The sequence below is a fragment of the Halichoeres trimaculatus genome, unplaced genomic scaffold (assembly GCF_033239565.1).
Source record: "Halichoeres trimaculatus isolate MK-OKI-2021-1 unplaced genomic scaffold, fHalTri1.1 fHalTri1_scaffold_17, whole genome shotgun sequence".
Taxonomy (NCBI): domain Eukaryota; kingdom Metazoa; phylum Chordata; class Actinopteri; order Labriformes; family Labridae; genus Halichoeres; species Halichoeres trimaculatus.
This window is the reverse complement of record NW_027437195.1, coordinates 22,283,472-22,307,717: the sequence shown is the minus strand read 5'-3', so window position 1 is coordinate 22,307,717 and position 24,246 is coordinate 22,283,472. Positions and strand designations below refer to the sequence as shown.

Here is a 24,246-nt window from a genome sequence, read left to right as displayed (position 1 = left end):
GCAGAGTTTCAGTTTAACACCGACGAGTTTAAAAGACAGAGCTTAAACACACAGGGCTGCTAAAAGGAGGAGTGAGGATCGATTAGAGAAGAGGAAGGGGGAGGAGAGGAAGGGTGCAGAGATGCAGAGCCTCATGAAACAGCTGAAAACAGGACGATAAAGAAGTTTCACGTTTCTCTGATGCGTAAAACTTAGAGTCATGGCCCTGATAGTTTCTGAAAAATCAAATAAATAAAACATGTTAGGATCTGAATTTTTAACAACAAACAAAAATCAAACATTTTCTCTTTCAACATTTTATTTTCATGTTAGCACAGAATACAGAACATTATCACACTCAGTGACACATTTATATTACGTAAAAAACAGGAAGTACCCTTTTAGTCAGAAGAACAGGGACAAAAACAGAGATTGAGTTTCCTGCTGCTTCTTTAAGGCGGTCTGTAAAGTGTTTTTGGTTTGTGGTTTAAGACACTTCAGAAGAAGAAAAAAAAGTTAAAAAGAGGACAGGGGAATACTGCAGGTTCAGGAAAAAACATCTCTGATGTGTTTCAAAGAAAGTCGTAGAAGATGATCAGATCACGGCTCGCAGGCTTCCTGCCCCAACTTTCTTCCGTAAAACCTCGACGAGACGCTCCAACCTGAGGACAAGACACAAGAGTTGATCCAAACTTCCAAATGTCTTACTAGGTGTCTTTAACAGGTCGCTGTATATGGAGCTGAAGACGCGAAGCAAATCAACTTTAAAAGCAGGATAAATTGTTGAAGGTTTAATACGAAGCAGATGCACATCAGGGAACAACATCATCAGTGAAAATAAGAAAGATGAATGGAGGAGGCGAGAACGCACCCACAGGACACCTGTTGCAGGTAAGTGACCAAGCTAACATTGCTAACTCAGTTAGCCAGTTCCAGGCATATACAACTTGTATTTTTTAGATGAGCACACAGTAGGTAAAATGTCATAGATTTTAAAGATGCTATGAGGAGGATCTGTTTTAATTACGCCCCCTAGCCACCTTGTGGCCCGGAGTCTCTGCACACTGTTGTAAATTACTTTTGGCAAGGCGTGTTTTTGTTTTGGAATTAAATGGAGATTGGATTGAAACAAAGTTTCTTTGTTCAAGACAAGTTTTTACTGGATACAACACACTGAGGTAAGGGACTTATCAGTGCAGTTACGCAGCGCTAAGGTTCGAAACGTGACATCTGATGCTTCAATGTATCTGAAGGCTACGGTGACAACAAGTAAACGTAAGAGCTAACGTAACCTCACTGTTCATTTTCTTGATAGACTCTCAAGTTTGAACAGACCACTGCAGAATAACTGCTGACTGCGGGTTGGAATGAACATTATCACACACAGTTTAACCCCTGTGTTATAGAGTGTCACAGCCCAAGCTAAAGGCTAATTAGCCTTTAGTTTGGGCTGTATCACTCACCCGTTTAGCTCCCTTGTGCTCTTTTGTCCTTTATCTGTTTGACAGTTAGGCTCCTGTGTCCACCATCACTACAAAATTAATCATAGAAATCATTTTCAGCAGAGAAAAACACAGATCTCTGTGTTTTATCTCATCTCTCTACTAAACTTCGTCAGCAGGCGTGGTGTTGTCATAAAGACCTACACTTGTCATAAATCAATCTGGTCCTGGTCGACCCAAACTTGAAGCTAAGAAGCAGCAATTTAAAATAACCTGTAAACAGCGATATTGTTGATGATAATCTCATTTTAAAGAGTGGATTATGTTCAGGCATATATCTAGAAGGGAGAGTTTTTCAAGATCACTTTTAAACTCCTCACAGCCCCTTTAAATGTCTGACAGACCACTAAAAAATTTTGTCTCATCATCGCCGCACCAAAAAAACAAAACACATGTTGGTCAGAGTTTCTATCACTAGTGACTTATTTTGGCACAGATTATTTGATTGTTGGGAAATATTTTCATCATTAATTCCGCTGATGAATTCAACACTGCTCCAGCGAGGTTAAAATTTCTTTTGTAATGGCTCTCTGCTGTGACTTAAATAGTTTAAGGATCCAGAGGATTGCATTTACTGCTCTGTCCACAGGGGGCGCCAAAACTTCCCCAAAGGAAAGTTCCTGCTAGCTGCTTTAAGAGTGATGAAAGTTTCTCAGAGACAATTAAGAGGCTGAGAGCAGGGGAGAGAAATGAAGAGCATGAAACTGAGAGGAAGCTGAAATGAAGAAGAGAGAGAAACGACCCTGACTGACTTTCTAACACTCACTGAGGCTCGCTCGCCCTCCCTCGCTCTCTCTCTTCCCTCAAACCAAATTAAACTTCCCGTCTCTAATAACCAGCAGATTTCTATCACTCCCCCTCCCCTCCGGAGAGCAAATATTCCATCCTCCACTATTCACAAACTTGGGAGGCCCTTCAGAGCCGGCCGCCCCCCCGCTGGCTGCCAAATTAGAGCAGAAAGCCGCGGGTTTGAGCCCAGGAGGACGGTGTGGGACGCAGACGGACGACTTAAGCTGTTTTCATCATGAATCTCATCCCTTCATCTTCAGGCTGATGAGATGAGAAGCAGCAGAAGAAGAAGTCACGTTATTCAGCATCCGACCGTCATCCTGTACCAGGCGAAATCTGAAGGATTAATTCTTCCTGATCAGCTCGGCGGCAGAGACACTCACACCGATGTCCGCTGAATATGAATCATCAGACCAAATCTCCTTAGTCCCACACGCTTAACCAGTCTTTGAACACATCCTGGAGTCTCTGATGAGCGCTGTTAGAAACTGAAACATGTTTCTGATGACGGGGAACTCCTCCACTGATCCTGCTCTCCCTCATGTTACTGCTCTCATTGGATTCACACACTCGCAACCTGCAGCCATGAAAACAGGCTGCCGACCGTCAGAGTGATTATCCACTGAGAGTCAGAACGAGAACACACACCAAACATAGTGGCAGGAACATGTTTATGTGTGAACACACATGCTGGCAGTGATAAGTAAACACACACGCCAGGTTATCACACTACAGCTGTTTTCACACACACACAGAGGTCACACTCACACACTCAGAGGTGATGATGTTTACATCATGTGACCTGTGTAGGGCTGTAGTCACGGGATAATTTAGTAACTGAGTATTGTGCGGATTAATCCACCTCATTGCCACACAGATTTCTACAGGAGAGACAAACCTGTGAGGAATAATGTGTTGTTTGTGAACGACTCATTTAAAACAAACGAATCATCAGGGTGAATGAACTGAATCACTTACTGAAAAGAGTCGTTCATTTCTCACTTCAGTCTCTCTAGCCTTGTGTTTCTCTCTAGACTGTAAAAGTGTCACAAACCTTTTTGTCTCTCTTTTTAATGTCTGTGATACTAATTAAACCAACAGGATGGAGTTGTTCATCTCCCTCTCATGTCTCCAAAATCAAGGAAGTAGTAAAATTTTGTATTTAACATTCAGGTGCTGCTGAATGTATGTGCTCCATAAAGATGCTGCCAGTTTGCTAAAAGCTTATATTTTCAACTTTATTTCACTTAGCTGACTCCTGTAACATTCACTAACGGCGGTCTCAATTGGATCGTAGTTCAGTCAGTACAGTGTATGAACGACAGAGGCTGATGACTCAGGGTCAGTCTTCACTGAACGGGAGCTCTGCCTCCTAGCCCCTGTCTTGAGAGATTTGTGTACTGAGTGTACTAAACAGACAATCGATGGAAATATGTGTGATTGTTGTAGCAGCTTTCAGTTTGCAAACTGTGGCTTTATCCCTTTAAATTCTCAGCTCCTTGGCTTATTATCAGGAATGGGTGAGTATTGATACCAGGTATCGGTATCAGGCCAATACCTGGCCTTATTTCTAGGTATTTTCTAGGTGAAGGCTGCTGATATCTGCAGCCGATACTCAAGGTAAAAAATCTGTAGTTGGCGCTACACTGCAGAAGTTTGACACCTTGGCAAATAGGGGTGGGAGAAAAAAATGTTATATGATATTTTGAGACTTCTTTGACAAAAAATCTACTATTTTTCAAATTCAAATCCTTAATTTCAGTCTTTGTTAATAAACTGGATTGGAAAAATTTCACCACTTTTCTCCAACAGAGGGTGAAACGTTTCTCTCTGATTCACGTGATGTGCTTTTTATGGGAAAATATGGCTGTAATATATTAAAAATGTAGTCTGTATATAAAGTCTGTAGACATTATTATCATCATGTAACTTCTTCACATGGTCTGGTGATAAGAAAACAAACTAAAAATCGCAAAAAAACTGAATAGCGAAGAATCGCACTTTGAATCGAATCGGCTCACAAAAATTGTGAAAGAATCGAATCGTGAGAATAGCATATCATCCCAGCCCTATTGGCAAATGTGCGTCAGGTTCTGTTTGGACAATCTGAATGAACCATAGAGAGTTAGCAGTTAAACTGTTTTATTTTGCACTCCAGTTTATTAAAAAAAATACTTAAACTCTGACAGCTGTTAGTTTTATTTTGCACTTTTGTTAATTTATTAAAAACAAATAATAAACTCAGAGGGAGTTTTTTGTGTTTTATTTTTAAATAATCTGTCACTGTTAACTGAAACTCAGTATTGGTGAATGCTCAAGAGGGAGTGTGTGTACTGGTATCTGTCCAAAAAAAGTGGTACCGAACATCGCGGCTGGTTATTCACCAGCAGTCATTCTCAGTACTCACTCGATCAGGATAAGAACAAATATTCCTTTGAGCTGCGGAGAAGTACTGAACGATTCACTGAATGAATCTTTTGAACTAATCACTTCAAAATTAAACGAACTGCACAGACTCAAACAAGGGCAGGTGTGCTGAGCAGGTAAAACTAACCTGCGGACTCTCTCGCTTGCCTCTCGCTCCGCCTCCTGACAGCGCTGAAGCTCCGCCTCCACGCTCTGCTTCTCCCTGGACAGCTGCTGCACCTGGACCAGCAGGGCTGGGGCTTCATGAGCTGGTGCTATCGAACAAGATCTAGGGACCCCATCACCAGGTGAGGATGAAGAAGGAGAGATGAGGTCCTGAGAGCTGAGAGTGGAGAGAGGGAGGATTGCTGATTCAGTTTCAGGAGAAATGACTGTTTCTGTCACAAACATCTCAAACCTGTTTGTAAAGACTCAGGGGGACTCCTGAGTATCTCAGCTTTTTTGCCCCAAAGTGTGTTGCCACTGCATCAAGCCCTAACCGCTCTGTGTGCTTATCCATGTGCAGCCCCGTCACTCTGACGTCTCTGTTACCGATCCTGTCTGTGTATGAGTGTGTTTCAGCCTCACAGTCACACACTCAGGTCTGCTTTCTCTGTGCTGCGTTCACTGTCAGGTTTCTGAGTTAGAAATCTCAGTGAAGCAGAGATTGAGCTCTGATCTGATCTGAGAGCAGCTCACCCTGACCTCCTCACTGACACCAGCTGACCATTGGTCCATCAAAGGAGCTGTCGATTCTCCCGATGGCTGCAGGTTGATTAAAGGTAAACACAGGAGGCAGACAGCAGAGGACAGAACAGAGGACAGAGTTCCCAGTTCAACCAGTTTAACCTGTAAACATGCTTCACTTTGAACGAAACAGCAATTATGTTTCTGTGATCAAACAGCAGACAGTGGAACTTCTGATGGGTGAACAAAAACGAACTGAAGACAGAGAAATGAACACATCAACCTCCTACTTTCATCTTTCACTCCGTGAGTGTGTGTGTGTGTGTGTGTGTGTCATTGTTTTCAGCTGAGCTCCTGAACCAACAAGCTGCAGGTCAGAGGTCAGAGGTCAAAGGTCAGGGGTCAGGGAGGGTCAGTCTTGTTCCTGACCTGTATCAAATGAAGTTTTAGTCAAACGACAGAAACATCTGATCCACAGCTGTTCACCTCATGGACCCACCTGTGGACCAGACCACATCCAGACCAGGATAGGCCTGCATCCAGACCGCATTCAGACCAGGAGGAGTCTCAGGTAAAAAGAGTGATCTGATTTCTAACCGATTGTTCTGTACAGAGCAGAGTTCAGATGAACGACAGACTGAAAGTCTGCAGGTCAGAGAGAAGGTTTTATCCCTCTGAGGTGTTTTATTCTGTCTAGATGATGCTGATGTTAAAGAGTCCTCCCTGACACTAAAAGTCAAATAAAAGAGAAACAGAAAAACAACAGGAGACTGTTTTCCCCAAAAAACACTGAAATAATAACCAAAATCCAGCCTGCCCCCCCACCTGCTGATCCCCCTCCTCCTCTGAGTCTCTGCAGGCGCTCAGCTTCATCCTGATGATGTATGGAGACTCACAGTTTATCAGCAGGACTCACTCTGACTCTCCTGTCTCCGCTCACATCTTAAATCTGTGAGTCTCACTCTGCTGTTTTCATGCAGATCAAATCGAAAACCACACAGGACGCCTCTGTTTGTTTGTGATTCACACGTCAGGAAAGTTTAAAAGAGTGAGCTGTGTTTATCTTTCAAACACAAATCTGTAAAATATCCTGAAAAACAGACACAGAGACAGAGACGTTACAGCCGCTTTGTGATGACACTAAGTTCTTCAGCAAGGTGTCCTCAGTTTCCTGATCCAGTCTGAAACTCAACCACAAACCAGGAGTGCCCTCAACTTCTCCAGAAAGAAGGCAGAAACTAGCGCCCACATATTTACAACCTCTGACCTAAGACCTCAGTATATAACTAGTCATTAACTTGTGCATCAAGCCCCAGAATGTCTCAAACTAGTTCTCAACTAGTGCACCTGATTCTTAAACCTCTGTAACTAGTCCTTACCTCAAGAACCCTGTCCTTAAATATCTAAAACTACTCCTCAGCTGAAGAACCTGGTCTTAAAACCCCTGAAACTTGTGTATTTGATCCCAAAGTGTCTAAAACTGATCTTCAACTTGTACACCTGATCTCAGGACCTCTGTATCTGGTCTTCACAATGCTGTTGAACATGTTGATTTATCTTTAACATAAAGGAAAAAATGGGAAGTGATTTTTAAAGCCTGACCTGTGATTGGCTCGTAGCACCTGCAGCTCCGCCTCTAGTCTCTGCATCTCCTCTTGAGCTCCGCCCCTTTCTGTTTGAAACCTCAGCTCCTCCTCCTGATTGGACAAAACAAGCATCCATCACAATAACCAGCTGATTGTTAAGATGTTGAAATGCAAAAGCAGATAGTAGTGGTGGTGGTGATAGTGGTGCTGATGATGATGATGATGATGATGATGATGATGACAATGATGAAGGCTATGTCTAGGCCTGATTGGTTCAAGTCACCCCTCAGTTGTGTCTGCGGTTGAGTTGTTCTGCACGCGTGCAGAGAGATCAGGAAGTTGATCTCTGGAGTCTGTCTGTTTAAATAAAGGATTAATTAACTAACTGACTCATTAACCAACATAAGAGTCAACACTCTTTTTAATGAGGAATTAATTTATATCAGCCTGTATTTACAGACCGCACACATCAGCACATGGCCCGGACTGAAGCTCCAGGTGCATTCTGGGGAAGAAAAAGAGCTACAAGTTTAAAGTTTGTTAAATTACTGGTAATTACTTTATTTTAGATAATTAAACATTTATTAATCTTTCTTTAAAGGTGCTGGACACAGCCATGGTTTTGTAGAGTTTGCATGAAACTGTTCATTTGTCAAATTTTCCTGCAGATAATTTTACACAAATAACTTCATTTGGTGCTGCAAGTTTCTGTTACACCTTCCCCTCCACAGATTTCCCTGCTGAGTCCACCTATTACTTGCCTCCTCTTGCCTTTCCTTGTTTCCTTCAGTCTCCCCTTGCCTCCTAGCTTCCTCCCTGCCTCTAGCTGCAGAGGATGAAGCCACAGGCGGACAGTTACAGGACGCTGTGTCTCTCTGTGTCCAGGCTAAAAGTGTGGAGGTCGGCTCCTGTAGGGCTGACAGACCCAATCCTGACCTCCCTCTCCTCCTCCTCTTCTCAATGCTAATTAAAGCCCTGAAGGTCTGTGAGTTTAAAGCGAGACATCAAAAGAGGAACCAAACCCGGAGAGTCAATATGTGACTTCTCCAGCCGGGCCGGAGGAGACGCTTCAAAAGAGCCGCCGACTTATTAATCAGAATAATTTCCAAATCTGATGATGAGCACGCAGCGGCGGCAATGCCAGCTGACCTTTAACATGAGGAGTTAAGGTCAACCAAAGAGGGGGAGGAGTGAGAGGAGGTAATAAAACTAACCTGACTTGGGTCCTTCAGGATGAGGAGGTGACGAAGAGCAGGAACAGAGGGGGAGGAAATGGTGCTGAAATTAGCATAAAGGATGAACATGATGAAGGGGGGGAGTCCTTCAGGATGGAGAGGTGAGAGGAGGAGAGGAGGAGAGGAGAAAATGAAAGGAACCTCCTCTGACCTTTACCATGAGAAGTTGAAGGGCGAGTTCAACCCAAATTAGCCCCCAAATTCTGCCCCCTGCCACGGATTGAAGTCTGTTTGATGATGATGATGTGATAGATTAGCTCAGGCTGTCATAATCAAAACTACAGTTACTTTGAGTTTACACTGGAAGTTATGACATCACTTCCTCTTACACTATCTGATTACTGTAAATTTAAAGTATAATATTGTAAGGCTCAGATTCATGGAAAAAGTTGATTCTACGCATTTGAGGGTCTCATCTTCTCGACAGAAATATTTCTATGCCCTTGAGAGTCTGAGATTCACTGTAAATACTGTTTTTGTGCCTGTTATGGTAATTGCTTTATTGTAAATAAAGCAATTACCATAATTACCATAATCCCTTAATGCTGAGCCTATGAGGGTCTCAGATTCACTGTAAATATTGTTTCTGAGCCTGTGAGGGTCTCAGTTTCATTGTGAAGTATTTCTTAGTCTGTGAGGGTTTCAGGTATAAATTATATACCTGTGGGGGTCTCAGCTACACGGTACATTTTGATTCCTGGTATGTGAGGGTCTTAGTTTCACTGTGAAATTTTAGTCAAAAGTCTGCAAATATGTTCGTTTTCATTCCAAGTCCTGGTCTTTCATTTTAAATAAGTCCATTATAGGTCTTTAGCTCCTAGTTTCTAAGAAGATGAACATGCTTTTAAATCCTGGTTCCTAGTTCTGGTTTAAATCCTGGTCTCTGGTTGTGGTTTAAATCCTTGTCTCTGGTCTGAACCCTGATCTCTGGTTCTGGTCTCTAGTTCTGGTCTCTGGCTGAGCGTGTCGTCTCCCTGCTTCCTTCCGACAGTCTGTTGGTGAATTTGTGGGCAGCTGTCGGTGTTTCTGTTGGAAATTAAAAAGCTCTCCGGGCTCTAATCCTCGGGAGCCCTCAGGCCTAATTAACAGATTCAGAGAGGGAAAAAGAGCGAGTGCTACATTAATAACAAAATTTAATAAATCTGAAAATGCAGCAAGCTGCAGGAGGACAGACGACTGAAGATTTCACTGACTCTACTGAGAGACAGAAACACAGCAGGCAGAAAGGGACTCACTCACAGATCAGTGATAAAGAACTGGGTACATCAGTCGGTGAGAGCTCAACTGAAGACTTAAATGGACACATTATGGTCTGATCCTATTTTTCCGATAAAGTGTTTTCTTTTCAGTTATATTTTGGGGCCCTTTTCTGCCCTTATTCAGAGATGACAGGACAATGGATGCAGCAGGAAACAGAGTGAGAGTGGGGAGTTACATGCAGTAACTTCAGGTGCAAGTTTCCTGTGGTCTACTCATTAATCGCTGCAGCCATACAGCTTTATATCAGTTAATAACATAGTTCAAACTGTGTTGGATACCCTCGGACCATCTGGTTCAACTGTTTTTAACTCTCGCTTTTTAATGCAACAATAAAACATTTAATCAAATTACATTCAATATCTGAAGAAAAAACCTGTAACCTGATCCTGAACACCAGCTCTGAACCAACAAACGGTTTAAAACTCCTTATAGGGATAGACAAACATACACACACACACACACACACACACACACACACACACACACAGAAAGAGACCATGTTTGAATAACAAGTTGTTGGCAAACAAGCTGCAGTGTCCCCATGGCAGGTTGTCTTGACAACGAAGCAGACATCCCATCATCACCATTCAACACAGAGAGCAGCACTTAGTATGCAGAGTGTGTGTGTGTGTGTGTGTGTGTGTGTGTGTGTGTGTGTGTGTGTGTGTGTGTGTACCTGGCTCGCCCTCTGCTCTCGCTCATGGATCAGGTCCTGTTCCAGACGTTTACACTGCAGACACACAAACCGGATCAATGAACCTGATCACCAACACAGCATCCACAACAGGTCAAGATGATGTCATCACAACAACGCTGCAGCTCATTGGCCAGTTTGGGAACATTTCAGATGACATTTGATCAGCTGATGAGCTTTGTTATGGTTCCTTTGGTGGAGAGTTATGTTTTTAAGTTGGTGTGGTAAGCTTTAACATGAACGTAGCCATCTTGTTTGACGAGCTCTGAAAGTGACCATACATGGACACATCATGCAACGAAGGTATACTGACCTGAAACAAGAGAAAAGTGACTCCGCCCATCTCAACCTGATCAGCCAGTCACAGTATCAAGCAAATACTGTTTCTTTTCACCATCTGGAGAAGTCTGTCTCTCATTCTGTGTTTGGTGTGTGTGTGTCTGTGTGTGTGTGTGTGTGTGTGTGAGTGTGTTAAAAGGATGTAGGAATATCCTCTTGCAGACAGAATGTTGATGGACACAAGACTGACTCCTGTTTGTACAGTCTGCGTGTGTGTTTTGTGTGTTTTATGTGTTTGTGTACGTATATCTGTGTGTATTTGTGTGTCAGTGTTTGGTGTGTGTGAGTGTGTGTTTACAGTGTAAACTTTAGCAGATTTTCACTCTGCACCCTTTTAACAGATGGAAAATATTCTCTGGTTCTGACTGACATCTGGGATCAGAGGGTGTGTGTGTGTGTGTGTGTGTGTGTGTGTGTGTGTGTGTGTATGTGTGAGTGATCTTCATCAATGATTTCACCTCAGGTGTTCCAGGTAAAACATTTTGACATGCAATCAGGTTTAAGTCGCAGGTATTGTGATCAGTATGTGGAGAATCAGCTGATTCAACTTCACAAACAGGAAGTGGGTTTAAAAGAGGACGTCGCCTCAAAGGGACAACAGAGGAACAAAGATTACATTAACATTAACGGCATCATGAACATGCTTTAAACAAAACTTTGGCGACGTTTACACCGCCATCATAGTCAGTAATACAGCCATTAACCATGAGGTGTGTGCGTGTGTGTTTGTGTGTGTGTGTTATACAAAGTAAACAGAGCTACTGTCTAAACACACAGAGGAGAAGCTGAGGGGTTTGATGAATATAACTGTGAGAAAGAAATGTGTCACACTGAGAGATTCAGCTGGATTTACATCTTTGTTTGTTTATGTTTATTTATGAACCCCTTTTTGTTTGCTTGTTTATGTTTATTTATAAACGTATGTTTGTTTGAGGACAGAAATTAGAAACTGTACATTAAAGTGGATTATTTAATCAGATAGGGATGATTATAGGAGGATACATAGTTACAGATACAACAGTGCACCACTAAGCTCTAGCTGTAGGGTCACTAGATGGATGGATATTACAGTTCCTACATAGATCAATGGGCAGATGGATGAGTGAGGGATGAGAGATGGATGAAAGGATGGTTATAAACCTGGATGGACAAATAAAATATGGACAAATTAATGGGTGTAAGGACTGGTGATAGTCTAATAATAGGTTAAGAGTGAATTAAATAACAAAAGGGGCACAATGGATGGAAAGATGTGTGGATGGATGGATAGATATTCAATGGATGGAAAGATATATAATAGATGGATGGTTCAGGGATATGGGTGGATGTAGGATGTTGGTAGGATGGAACGACAGATAGATGGATGATAGATAGATAAACAGTCAAATGGATGAATGCATTAACATATTTTTGATGGCTAGATGTATGGATATGTTGGATGATGAAGGGCTCATGTAAGAGTGATGGCTTTATTAAAGATAGACTAATGAAAGATGGATTGGACTGACAGATGGATGGATGAATGGATGGATGAATGCACGGATTGAAAGATGGATACATGGATTGATGAATGGATTGATAGATGGATGAATGAAAGATTGTGAGATGATGGACTATTGACATAAAGGTGTGTTTTGGATGGATAGATGGGATTAACAGACCAATTAGATTGATGGATAAATTGATGGATTGATGGATGGATGGATGGATGGAACGATGGATGGATGAAAGGATGGGTGGATAAATTGATGGATGGATGGATGGATGATGGATAGATGGATAGATGGATGGACGGATGAATTAATGCATGGATAGATGGATGGATGGATGGATGAATGGACTATTGACATAAAGGTGTGTTTTGGATGGATAGATGGGATTAACAGACTGATTAAATTGATGGATAAACTGATGGATAAATTGATTGATGGATGGATGGATGGATGGATGGATGGATGGATGGATGGATGGATGGATGGATGGATGGATGGATGGATGAATGCATGGATGGATGGATGCATGGATGGATGCATGGATGGATGGATGCATGGATAGATGAATGGATGGATGCATGGATGCATGAATGGATGGATGAATGAGTGCATGGATGGATGGATGGATGGATGCATGGAGGGATGGATGGATGCATGGATGCATGGATGCATGGTTGGATGGATGAATGAGTGCATGGATGGATGGATGCATGGATGGATGGATGGATGGATGGATGGATGGATGGATGGATGGATGCATGGATGGATGGATGAATGAGTGCATGGATGGATGAATGGATGCATGGATGAATGAATGCATGGATGGATGAATGCATGGATGGATGGATGGATGAATGCATTGATGGGTGGATGAATGGATGGATGAATGCATTGATGGGTGGATGAATGCATGAAATGATGGATCGAAGGGTGGCTGGATGAATGCAGGGATGGATGGATGGAAGCATAAATGAATGCATGGACGGATGGATGGATGGATGCATGGATGGATGGATGAATGAGTGCATGGATGGATGGATGCATGGATGGATGGATGGAAGGATGGATGGATGGATGGATGGATCGATCAATGGAAGGATGGATGGATGGTTGGATGGATGGAAGGATTGATGGATGGATGGATGGATGGAAGGATGGATGGATGAATGCACGGATGGGTGGATGAAAGCATAAAATGATGGATCAATGGGTGGATGGATGGATGTAATCTTGTATTGATTCCAGGAGGTTGAAGTTGGAAATGATGTTTGGTTGTTGATCAATGCAGCATGGTTTTACACATCTGTCATTATATGTGTTATTAACTCACCTGTAAAACTAAATGAAGAGAGCTGCTCTTTTTGGCTATTACTAAGACAACGAGATCTGAGAGAAAACTGACCAATCAGAGCAGATTATTGTCAAGCCACTTGATAATGAGTTTTAAAGGTCTGAATCAGTGTGTCATCTTATTAAAACAGTGTAATTTTCCTTTAAATACTTGTCTACCTCTGGGAATCAAACCAACAACCCTCCTGAGTGGAGTCCAGGTGAGCTGTAATAATCTGTAATAACCTGTAATTACCTGATATTAACTTAATAAAAAGGCAGCTGGAGAGGGAGAGAGGTAAAGAGGTACTGGAAGACGCCTCCCCCACTTTTCTAATATTTCCCAGAAGTCCCGGCTGCGGCGGGGAGATAATCCCTGTGAGATGAAGAGAGGGAGCGAGGGATCGGTGAGCGATGGGGGGGAGGAGAGGAATCCTCCAGCGTGGAGTGCTCTCTCTCTTCTTCTTCTCCTCCGAGGATTATGACGGCATTTGAAACATATTTCAGCACGCCGCAGCAGCAGAGCGAGGGCGGGATTAAGGTGTTACCGTGGAGGGGTGGTGTTAACGCAGAGGGGCGGGGTGTTAAAAGATGGCGGAGAGGAGATATTGGTGGGGGTTAGCGGTAGTAGGATGGTTGATGCGGATACAGCAGTGAGTTTTGTGGGGTTAATGGAGGCGGGCAGGTGTTACAGCGGTGATGGTGGGCGGGGGTCAGAAAGAGGGAAGATGGAGGGTTGGAGGAAGTGATGTGGGTTTCTTAAAAGTGCAACAACACTGAAAAAACTCTCAAAAAGCCTTCAGTGAACTTTAAAGGTAACTCTGTGTCATTTAACTTGGGCCTTACTTTGCTGACTTTGGTGTCTACATGAGTCAAAGTCGGATTGTTTAGTCAAAACAGAGCCATGCCACCACATATAACTTGAAACATGAAAATAGTTACTTCTTTTGACAAAAGTGTCCCTGAATGAAAATCCCTGCTGTCTTCTAATCAAATAAGTCAAACACTTGACTCTGATTGGTTGAAAGTCCACAACATTGGTCACTGTTTCTGAGAAACCAGAGCACTCCCAGGAACAACATACACATTAAAAGTCATCCTTAGATCATATTTTAGTTTGTTCTCTACTCTTGTTGGTGGTTGGGTAATAAGCAGGATAACGTATAGTGAGTGGGTTGTTGTGGGCGATAAATCCTGATTCTGTTGTCACCCACTCACTATACTTAATCTCTGACATCATCAGTTGACTTTCTGATGGATGTGTTTGTTTCTGTTGGTTAAAAAAGCAGCATCAGGAGTTTTTATCAGCTCACCAAACAGACTGAAGTTAATAAGATCATACTTATGGAAGCTCGAACAACATAATATTAATTCTTTTGTCATCATATGTGTTTACATAAGATATATAAACTATGTCTTCATCTCAGATGTTGAAGTGCTTCCTGTAAAGTAGGACTGTCACTTACACGATTGATTCTTTAAAAACAGCTCCATCCTTCACCATCCCTCCTCCGCTCCCCTGACAACCGTTGTCATGGTTTTCAGTGTGCAGCAGGCCTCAGTAACCATGACGACGGCACTCACAGTGAGAGGAGAGATGAAAGTTTCCGATCCATCAGACGCATCGGGAGGGGGCGGAGCTTCAGAGCCACCACCTGCAGCACAGCCTGCTGGGAGCTCCGCCCCCCTCTCCCTCTCTAATCTCCCCCTCCACCCCACCCGCTCCTCCCCCTCTCTCTCGTTCTCTGTCATCCCTCTGTCAGTCAGCCCTCTCATCTTTTTCATTTCTGCTCCTCTCACTCCCCCCCTCTACCCCTGATCCTCCCACAGAGAGCGGGATATGAATCAGGAGGAATTGTGGGTAATAAATCCAGGACTCTGCAGGTTCTGGTAATAAACTCAGTGAGCTGAACTCTGATAATAATCAGCCTCCAGAGGACAGACGGAGACAGAAACCTGGACTCTGCTTCAAACTCTCAACTTTTTAATAATCTCTGACATCATCAGCACTTATTGATTATTGATTGACACTTCATCACCATTCCTATACCTGAAACAGGTGAAAAACACTTGGAGGCAGCATGACTGACAGCACAGAACGTGATACAGAAGAGTGTTTTCAAACTGCAGCATCGACACTCTGTTCGCAGTCTCTCCCTCCAGGTGAGAAGGATCAGGTGATGTCATCCAGGTGAGAAAACGAGGCTGCTCTCAGGTCAGCATCTGATTTCATTACCTGCATGTCCATTAGAAGCTCCTCTGTGTGTACGCAAACATTCAGCAGAGAGATTGCATTCAAATAACGCTCACACACACGTATGCTCACACACAAACCCGAGCGAGGTGTTGTAGGTGTATAAACAGTGAGTATTCAGCAAACATCAGCCTCGTCAGGTCGACTCGGTCTCATGTCAATATTTGTCTCTGCGGCTTTTTGTTTTCACTTCTTTCCAAATATTCATGTTCAGATTCAAAACGCAAATATTTGAAGTTTGGGCCGTTGGAGCCACCATACCCAGGCCGACATTGCCGGGTTAAACAGAGCAGTTAGAGAAAAGGACACACCTGACAGAGACAGACAGAGGAGGACACCCGAGGAGAGGCTGTCAGCTGATTTATGAACACGCTGCAGGATTATTAATCAAGCCCAATCAGACTCTACAGGTTGACACCTGTGCTTAGAGACTCAGCAGTGCTTGCTGTCAAAGGTGTTGTAAATACCTGCTTACTAGTGTCATTGTTCGACACAAAGACAGTATCTTTATCTATGAGAGCAGAGGAACTCAGACTCACTTTAGCGATGGAGCTGTCTCTCTCCTCCATCACGGCCTTCATCTCCTGAGCAGTGATGTCATGCCTCCGTTGTTTGGCAAGCTGCAGACGCTGAACCAGAACGGACCCAAACTGTTGGACCTCCTGAACAGACTCAGCGTCACAAACACTCTGCAGGAGCTCCTCCACGTCCTGATCAACAAGATTATCTGGGATCAATAATCTGAGCTCACAGACTGATAAAATGAAAGGTGACAGAGTGAGAGTGAGGTTACCATGTCGCTGTCCTCCAGGTGAAGACTGTCCAACCTTAAGATAAAGAGAGTGGAAGTTTTATTTGTTTACTACAGCCAATAGGAAGCTTTACAGACAACAATCAAGAGTTTCTTTAGGACAGAATGGCTGCAAGATTCACAACCAATGCAAAACAATGACGTCCCAAACTGAGCAAAAGACGTCAAAATGTGCTTCAAAAATCAAAACAAAAGTATCAACTAACGCCTGCCGAAAAAACAAAATGATTCAGAATAATACAAGCCCAGGAAAACGAGGGGCAATTAAAAACTCTTCAAGTCGATGATTTGGCAGTCCTCCAGGCCTGCAGGGGGCACTAAAGAGAATTAGACTGCTCTGGTGTGGGGCAGCTTTTCAGTTACAAACTACACTCTAGTTCCGCAACCTACAGTGAGAGTAAGACCTGTAAACACCAACACTCACCCACTGCGTCCACTCTCATACAGAGCAGGGTTGGCTAATAGCCCTACAAGCTAGAAAGCAAAGTGCCAACAAAGCTAACAAGGTGAAAACAGTGAGACTAAGCATGAGGGAACTAATGATCTAAATTGATTAAATCCAGTTTGAATTTGTTTGAAAGAGCTCCCCCTGCAGGCCTGGAGGACCTACTTTGAGTATTTTTGTTTGGTTACTTTGTTCCCGTTTCTGTTTTTGCAGCCTTTTTTGCTGCTGTTGATGTTTTTGTCTCTTTGCAAAATTGTTCTCAGTAAGATGAAAAGTTGGGGTTTGATTTCCAGCTCCTATCATCAAATGCTGAAGTGTCCTCAAGCAAGACACTGAACCCCAAATCACTTCTGCTAAATTTTTTAAGGGTGCTTCTACCCAGCCAAATCCATGTCAATGGGGAGAGTTGTGTCAGTAAGGAACCAACATAAAACCGTGCCAAAAACAGGTGGGACACAAATTAGACCAAATTAGACCCAGAGAGAAAAGAAGATTGATTTTTCCTTAGCAGCGTACGTCTGCTGTTGAAAGTGTTTCTAGATTTGCATCATCCTCTCTGAAGTTGCAGTTTGTCTCTCTTAAACAGAGTTTTTTCTGCTTGTTGTAGCGGTTTTCCTGAAGGGCCATCGTATTTCTCAGATCCAGGATGTTTGTAAATCTGTGCATGTGATAAATAAAGAGACGTACGTAATGGAAACAGACAGCTCTGACTTATAAAATATCTATATGAATAGTGTGATTATATTTAAGGTGAAGGGGGTGACCACCTCCCTGCCCCTCTCCTGTTCACCCCCCCTCAGTGTTTCAGCCTCTGACCATATTAAACCGGGCCGTGAGCTGCAGTCTGTGAGATGACCTGAGCTCGGCAGCAGCTGAGCTGTAATTTTGTCCTCCGTCCCTGAAGTCCGGCAGAAAGTCCCCGTCTTTTTAAAAAACTCAGCTTCCTCTTCTGCTCAGGAGCCCGCTCCTCTCCGCCGTGCCGGACGAGGAGCTGGTAACTAGCTGATCTCCTCTCTCTCCTCCTGGGAGGCTCTTTTCATTTAGCCGCTGCTGTTTTTCTGTAATAAACTGTAATAAGGTGGCCGAGGCGGCTCGATCTGCAGGGAACAGCAGGTAATGAAAGACCAGCCGCCTCCAATAAAGCTCCTCTAACACCCTGCTTACAGCCCAGCCAGGCCGGCTCAGCTCGGCTCGGCTCGGCTCGCTCCACAGGCGTCATTAACACTCACACACATACAAAACACACACACACACAAAGTGCAGCCATTAATGTAAGAACAACATCCACAGTCATCAGGAAAGTTTTCTCTTTAAGATCTTATTTATCAGTCGGTCAGTTTATCATTAGACCCTGAAACAAACTGGCTGTGATCTATTTACAAATCTTTGAATATGAAAACAGACTGTCTTTATTTTTACCTTTTCTGACCCAGAGAGAAAAAACATGATTAGTGATTTATGGGCAAGAAGACAGCCGATAAACCCTGCTTTAAAAACCTTTCATCTTCATGGTCGAAATTTTAAATATCAAACACAGTACATCACTATTAATAAAGCTGGGAAGATAAAACAAGCAATTTTGGCTTAAAAAAAAAAAACAGAATCACCTCTGTCTAAATAGAATAAACTAAATATAAAAAGATATTCCCTGTGGATAACACCTATGATTTCAGCATTTTCTGACGCTTTATGGCAAAGAGATCAAAAGGTAGTCTGCAGGTCTGACAGATTGAAAAACCTCATAAACAAAGTGTCTGTGTTGACCACATTTTTTAACATAAACATCTACAAAATGAACTCTAGATAACAATAACTCGTGGCTCTGATTTTTCAGCATTTCAGATATTTTTAAGACCGACTCGACACTTTCTGAACAATGCAGATGTTTCCTGTGGAATAAATAAAAAATGCGCATAAAGAGAGAAAAAACAAACAGCAGCTTCATATTATTCACACACATTTACAGAGGTAACACAGGCCGCCTCTCTCCATTAGAAAAACACACACACCACACACACACACACACGTACACAAACACACACGCACACTCAGTCCTGACAGATGGAACATGCTCCTCCATATTCTGTCCCTCATAAAAAGGATTGTGGCCTCCAATATCAATTACCCTCTCATCCTAGGGGGGGGGGGTTCAGGGGGAGGAAGAGGAGGAGGAGAAGGGGAGGGGGGCTGTCTGTAATTAGATTTTCTGCTCTATTTGGAGGCTCCTCGAGGTGGACGAGAGCTCGTTTCACAGCTCTTAACAAGACTGAGGAGGAGAATAATGAAGAGGAGGAGAACCAGGAGGAGGAGAACTTTCCTGTCATATTCACACAGAAAACATGTAAATAAGGAGCCATGTTGGAGTTTCTCCGAAGTGGGACAGCAAACTGTTTAAACAACAAAAAACAAACAAAGTGAGGCCTCCCAAAAAAAAAAATCTGTAGCTCTGCTTTACGTCCATCTATCTGGACTGAGGAGAGAGGAGGATAATTTTACTCTTTGTGATGTTAAAATAAAGTTTAATCATTGAGGATGAAATCACATTTTATCAGAATGCCGCTCCGACCCAAACTCTGAGGGTCAAAGGTCAACTATTCTCCAATCAGAGACCATTGTACACAATGTGTGCATGGGAGTTTGAGTGTTTGTGTGTTTGCGTCTGTGAGTCATACTCAGCCGCCTGCTGTAGTTGTTGTGCTCTCAGCAGGGCTTCATCTCTCTCCTCGTTGGCCAGCAGGAGGCGTGACATCAGAGCCTGATCCCTGTCCTTCTGAGCCGACAACACCTCTTCCAACACGGCTGGGGAGACAAGAGACAAGGAGAGGTGGATGAGAGCAGGCACAGGGACTGGAAAAGGAGTGGACAGGGGGACAAGGAAATAAAGAGAAGAGAAGCTGATAAAGAGACAAGATGAGGAGTAGAGGACGGAGAGAAGAAAAGAAAACGACGAGCAGGGGAAAGAAAAGGAAGAAACAAGGAAATAAGGAGGAAAGGAGAGGATGAGGTAAAAGGGGTCAGAAAAGAAGGGGAGGAGGAAAGAAGAAAGGCAAGATGAGGAATAAAGTAGAGGACAATGAGAGGTGGCAGAGAAGCTAGGAAAGGAGGGGAAAAGGGGATGGGGAAATAAAGTGACAAAAACTGAGAAAGAGACAAGGAAAAGGCAATAAAAAGGGAGACAAGAGACAAGAAGGGGAGGACATAGAACAGGGGAAGACAAGATGAGGAGCAGGCAAGGGGAGGAGAAAAGTTGAGATAGAGAAAATTAAAATGAAAGTAAATCAGGGAGGGTAGGAGACAAAAAAGGGAGGAGATTTATTAGGACAAGAGAAAACAGGATAAGAGTAGAAAAGGAGACAGGGAGGAAGGGAAGGAAAGTAAATAAAGAGGAGAGGGCATCTGATGAAAAGGACCTGAGGAGACAGGAAAAGTAGGACATGTGAAGGAAACAAAGAAGAGAAGACGACAAGGTGGCATGATGAAGGAGACAAGAGAGTCAGTGTCAGAAAATACTTTGATTTGTTTCAGTTTCCCCTCTGACTAATTATCCAATCAGAGCTGAAAATTGAGTGTGTGTGTGTGTAAGTGTGTGTCCAGTGGTCCAGGTGTAATAACAGAGAAATGACCACAGCTCATGAGGGACTCAATGAAATAGAAGTACGGACTCAAAAAAACACGGGTTGCGATGGTAACAAATCATCAATAACATCAAAGAACATTCTGTCCGTTTTTTACACCTTCATAACACCTGAAAAGGAGCCAGATTCTCTCTGTCTCTTTCACACCCGTGTCTCTGCCACCTCCACCTGCCACCACCACCACTATCTGCTCTGCTATCCTAAAAACTTGACATTCTTAAAGGATACGAAATAAAATCTGTTGGATGGAAACTTCCTGTTTCTGTGATAATCCTGCTGGATTAATCTCTCTCACATGCACACACACACACACACACACACACACACACACACACACACACACACACACACACACACACACACACACACACACACACACACACACACACACACACAAACACACACACACACACCAGTTAAATCAATATTACATCTGATCGCTGGTTAAACACACACATTTCTGTTAAACTAACAGCTGCTTGTTAACTGTCACCTCGTTATCACTGCTGTTGTTTCAATTACAGCTTTGTGTGTGTGTGTGTGTGTGTGTGTGTGTGTGTGTGTGTGTGTGTGTGTGTGTGTGTGTGTGTGTGTGTGTGTGTGTGTTGGTATTAAACTGTGTGCTGGAAAAATATTCAAATATTTAAGAAGTCGGGGTTGGATCAGATCTGATTAAGAGGAGAGTAAACTGTAACATACACCTCCTCCCCCTTCACTCCTTCTACATCTCCTTCCTTCCTTCCTTCCTTCCTTCCTTGCTTCCTCCCCCTCACCTGTAGGTCTCTCCCAGCTTTGGGCCTCCTTCTGCTCATCCCTCAGCTGCTCCTCCACCTCCCTACTCTGCAGCTCCTTCTCCTTCTGGACTAGCTGATCCTGCAGCTGAAACACGGACAGGTGTTGGTATACCAGTGAGGTCCTCCTTCTCATAAACAGCAGTCTGTAAACAGCATACCTGAGGTGTTTATTTATATGAGTGTTTGTTTACCTTCTTGTTGATGTCTCTCAGAGCATCAAGCTCCTTCAGTAGAAATGAGATATTTTTGTCTCTGTCAAAACCCTGAACTCGACCAGATGCTGTGATGGGACCAAATGTGACTTCCTGATGAGAGCTGAAAGAAACAGGTCTCAATTAAAACAGTTCATCAACAAATGATGCGACTATTTACCTCTTTTTTCCAGTCTGAAAAGAGGAGAAGAAATACAGAGATTACCCATACCAGTCAAAATGAAGTTTGACTTGACCATTTGATGCTAGATCAGGAAATCTCATCACAAGTCTCCCCAGGGCTTATTAGTTAGAGTTAGCCTCATTACCAGTGGCTAACAAGCTATCATCGTTTGGAAACCTCTGTTGTTTTTAAATGCTGATTCAGATAGCATTAGCCTTGATATTGAATGCTGACTAGCTACTATGAGTTAATGACCTCTGTTGCTTTGAAAGCCTAATTTAGAGCATATTAGCCTCTTTATTAGTTAATAACTAGCTAACGTGGCTACGGAATCTCTATTGTTTTCACGCCAAGTCAGTAAGTGTTAGCCTGGCCAATGGTAAACAACAAGCCAAAATAATTACAGAACCTCCACTATTTATTTTATTAAGATTCAGTTTGCTTAAGTCTGGCTATTGGATGCTAACTTACTGCAATGTTTTTTAATCCAGGATGACTGAGTTAGCTTTACCTTGGTTATCAGTGGCTCATTCGCTAACAGATTTTAGAGACCTCTTTTGTTGGTAAGACTGATTAGGTTAGCTGTAATCAGTTGTCAACTAACTTAAATGGTTTGAAATACTCTGTTGTTGTTTTTTGTTGGGCTTAATAATTTAATAAGCTTGAGCCTGGCCATCAGTTATGAACTAGTGAACTTTCTTTGTTTAGCTACCAGTGGCTAACTCATTAACCTGTTCTGCCCAAACAGCAACAATTGTTGCTTAAGTGTATAACCGTCATTTTCTACTCACAATGAAATATCTCAATGTTACTAATGCAACATTTCTATTTATATGCTAGTAGACACATCCTAAACAAAAATTTTGGTTTATAAAAAATAGTTTACAAGTGGTTCCTGTCACATGACATAAACTGTTTCCTGCTCCTTCCGGTGGAAGACATGGTGAATGCAAATTGTTCTGGAAAGAGCCAATTTTCACAAATTTCTTGTGATTTTTTCCCCCTTAAACATATTTATAACTATCTAATCATTCAAGTCTCTAGTGTAATTTACCACCAAAAAAGTGTACATGGGATAAATATTTTTTTGTTCATGGGCTTATTTCTGTGAGTGGCAAGAAAAGTTGCCGGTGGGCACATAGCTAGTGAAAAACTAAAGGAAAACACTGCCTGCAGCATTGTTCTTAATTTAATTATTATGTGCAATTTTCTTGACGCACAAGTACTTGCTGTAGCCAATTCCCACACCTACCACCCCCCACCCCCACCTCCCCACAAACAGCACATTTTTAAAAATGTATTTTGACTTTATTATTATTTTTATGACTTAATTAGTATTATAATAATAATTATTTCAATACAATTATTAGGTGACCAAGTGAAAAGCAATTGTTGCCAGTCATAAAAATCAAATTTTCTTCAAAACAAGGTACAAAATGAAGAAAAAAACCATACATACCATAATTCAGAGGGATAAAACTATTTGCCTCAACAACTCTGGAAACATTTTGGGCATAAATGGGTTAAAGAGGTTGGGTCACTTTTTTTGGGCTGACTCAGTTAGCTCAAGTTAAGTCTGGCTATCAGATTACGTATTAGTTAGTGTGGTTAGAGACAAGTTATTTACCTAGCTGACATGGTAGAAGGACCTCTAGCTCGTCATAAATACTGCTGTAGTTAGCATTTGCTATCTTGCTTGCACGGTTTCGAGATCCCTGTTGGTTTCAGGCTGGTTTTGTTAGCTGCAGTGTGGTTTGACACTAATCTGGGAAGGTTGAAGTTGCTAAACAGAGATGCAGCAGGTGCTTAGGGTCCCAGTTTTTAATATTTGTGGACAATAAAGCTGCTGCTCTGTAATAATCGGGGTGTTTTTAAACATGCTGTTGAATCCAGATGTACTTCTGTTATGTATCAGTTGTATAGCGGGTGTGGGAGGCCGTTTTGAGCGCAGCCTGAGTCAGGGGTAGAGTTTAACACCAAAGCAGTGATGCCACTGTTTGCAGCAGGTCAGCTGGTGGTCAGTGAGGCTGTGATTGTTCAGGACTCGACTGACATCATCTCAGCGAGTGTTTCATTAGAGTGTCACCTTTGTGTAGTCAGGTCAGGTGTTTTAACCTCACTTTATCAGAGTGAGGTGCTGAGCTGGAGGCAGCAGGTTATGAGGCATTGCTTTAATAAGCAGCGACTGATGTTCGCCTGTAATTCTCTCATATTACCTTAAAGGTCAGACTGCTTCTTAGCGTAATAAAGCGGGTAAATAAGACACTGAAATATGGCTGACACTGTCTTCTGTAATTGACTGTTTCTGACTTTATAACACCAGCTGCTCTAATCAACTTTTCTCTTCTCGCTTTTACTATCATTCTATTTCTGTCGCCCTCCATCTAACGCCCCCACTAATCACATCAAATCTAAATTTAATAGGTCATATTTCATACAGTGATGCAACTCACACTGAAACACAAATTTCATTTCAAAACCTGTTAAAACAGCACAAACGGAGAGAAAAAAACACAAATGACAGAATCTAAAGAAGACTGAAGTTTACTGAAAAGTAATAAACTTTTTAATAAACCTTCTCCCTCTGGAGACGCTAAACATATCATATTAATGTCTGAGGGAGCACTCAGGAA

At 42.6% G+C, this 24,246-nt stretch overlaps 1 protein-coding gene across 3 annotated transcripts in view; it reads right to left on the bottom strand.

Moving 5' to 3' along the window:
* Positions 1 to 352: 352 nt before the first annotated feature.
* mipol1 (mirror-image polydactyly 1) overlaps positions 353 to 24,246 on the bottom strand; it is a 36,910-nt gene continuing 13,016 nt past the window's right edge. For 2 of the 3 annotated variants that reach the window (XM_074692103.1, XM_074692102.1), the window contains 9 exons: positions 21,430 to 21,553; positions 21,218 to 21,323; positions 19,482 to 19,608; positions 16,347 to 16,380; positions 16,093 to 16,263; positions 10,121 to 10,174; positions 6,966 to 7,060; positions 4,825 to 5,019; positions 353 to 641 (listed from right to left, as the gene is read on the bottom strand). In XM_074692103.1, coding sequence (XP_074548204.1) covers positions 575 to 641; positions 4,825 to 5,019; positions 6,966 to 7,060; positions 10,121 to 10,174; positions 16,093 to 16,263; positions 16,347 to 16,380; positions 19,482 to 19,608; positions 21,218 to 21,323; positions 21,430 to 21,553 — 973 coding nt within the window. In that variant the 3' untranslated portion in view covers positions 353 to 574. The remainder of the gene's footprint in view (positions 642 to 4,824; positions 5,020 to 6,965; positions 7,061 to 10,120; positions 10,175 to 16,092; positions 16,264 to 16,346; positions 16,381 to 19,481; positions 19,609 to 21,217; positions 21,324 to 21,429; positions 21,554 to 24,246) is intronic. The other variant, XM_074692101.1, reaches the window with a different exon arrangement.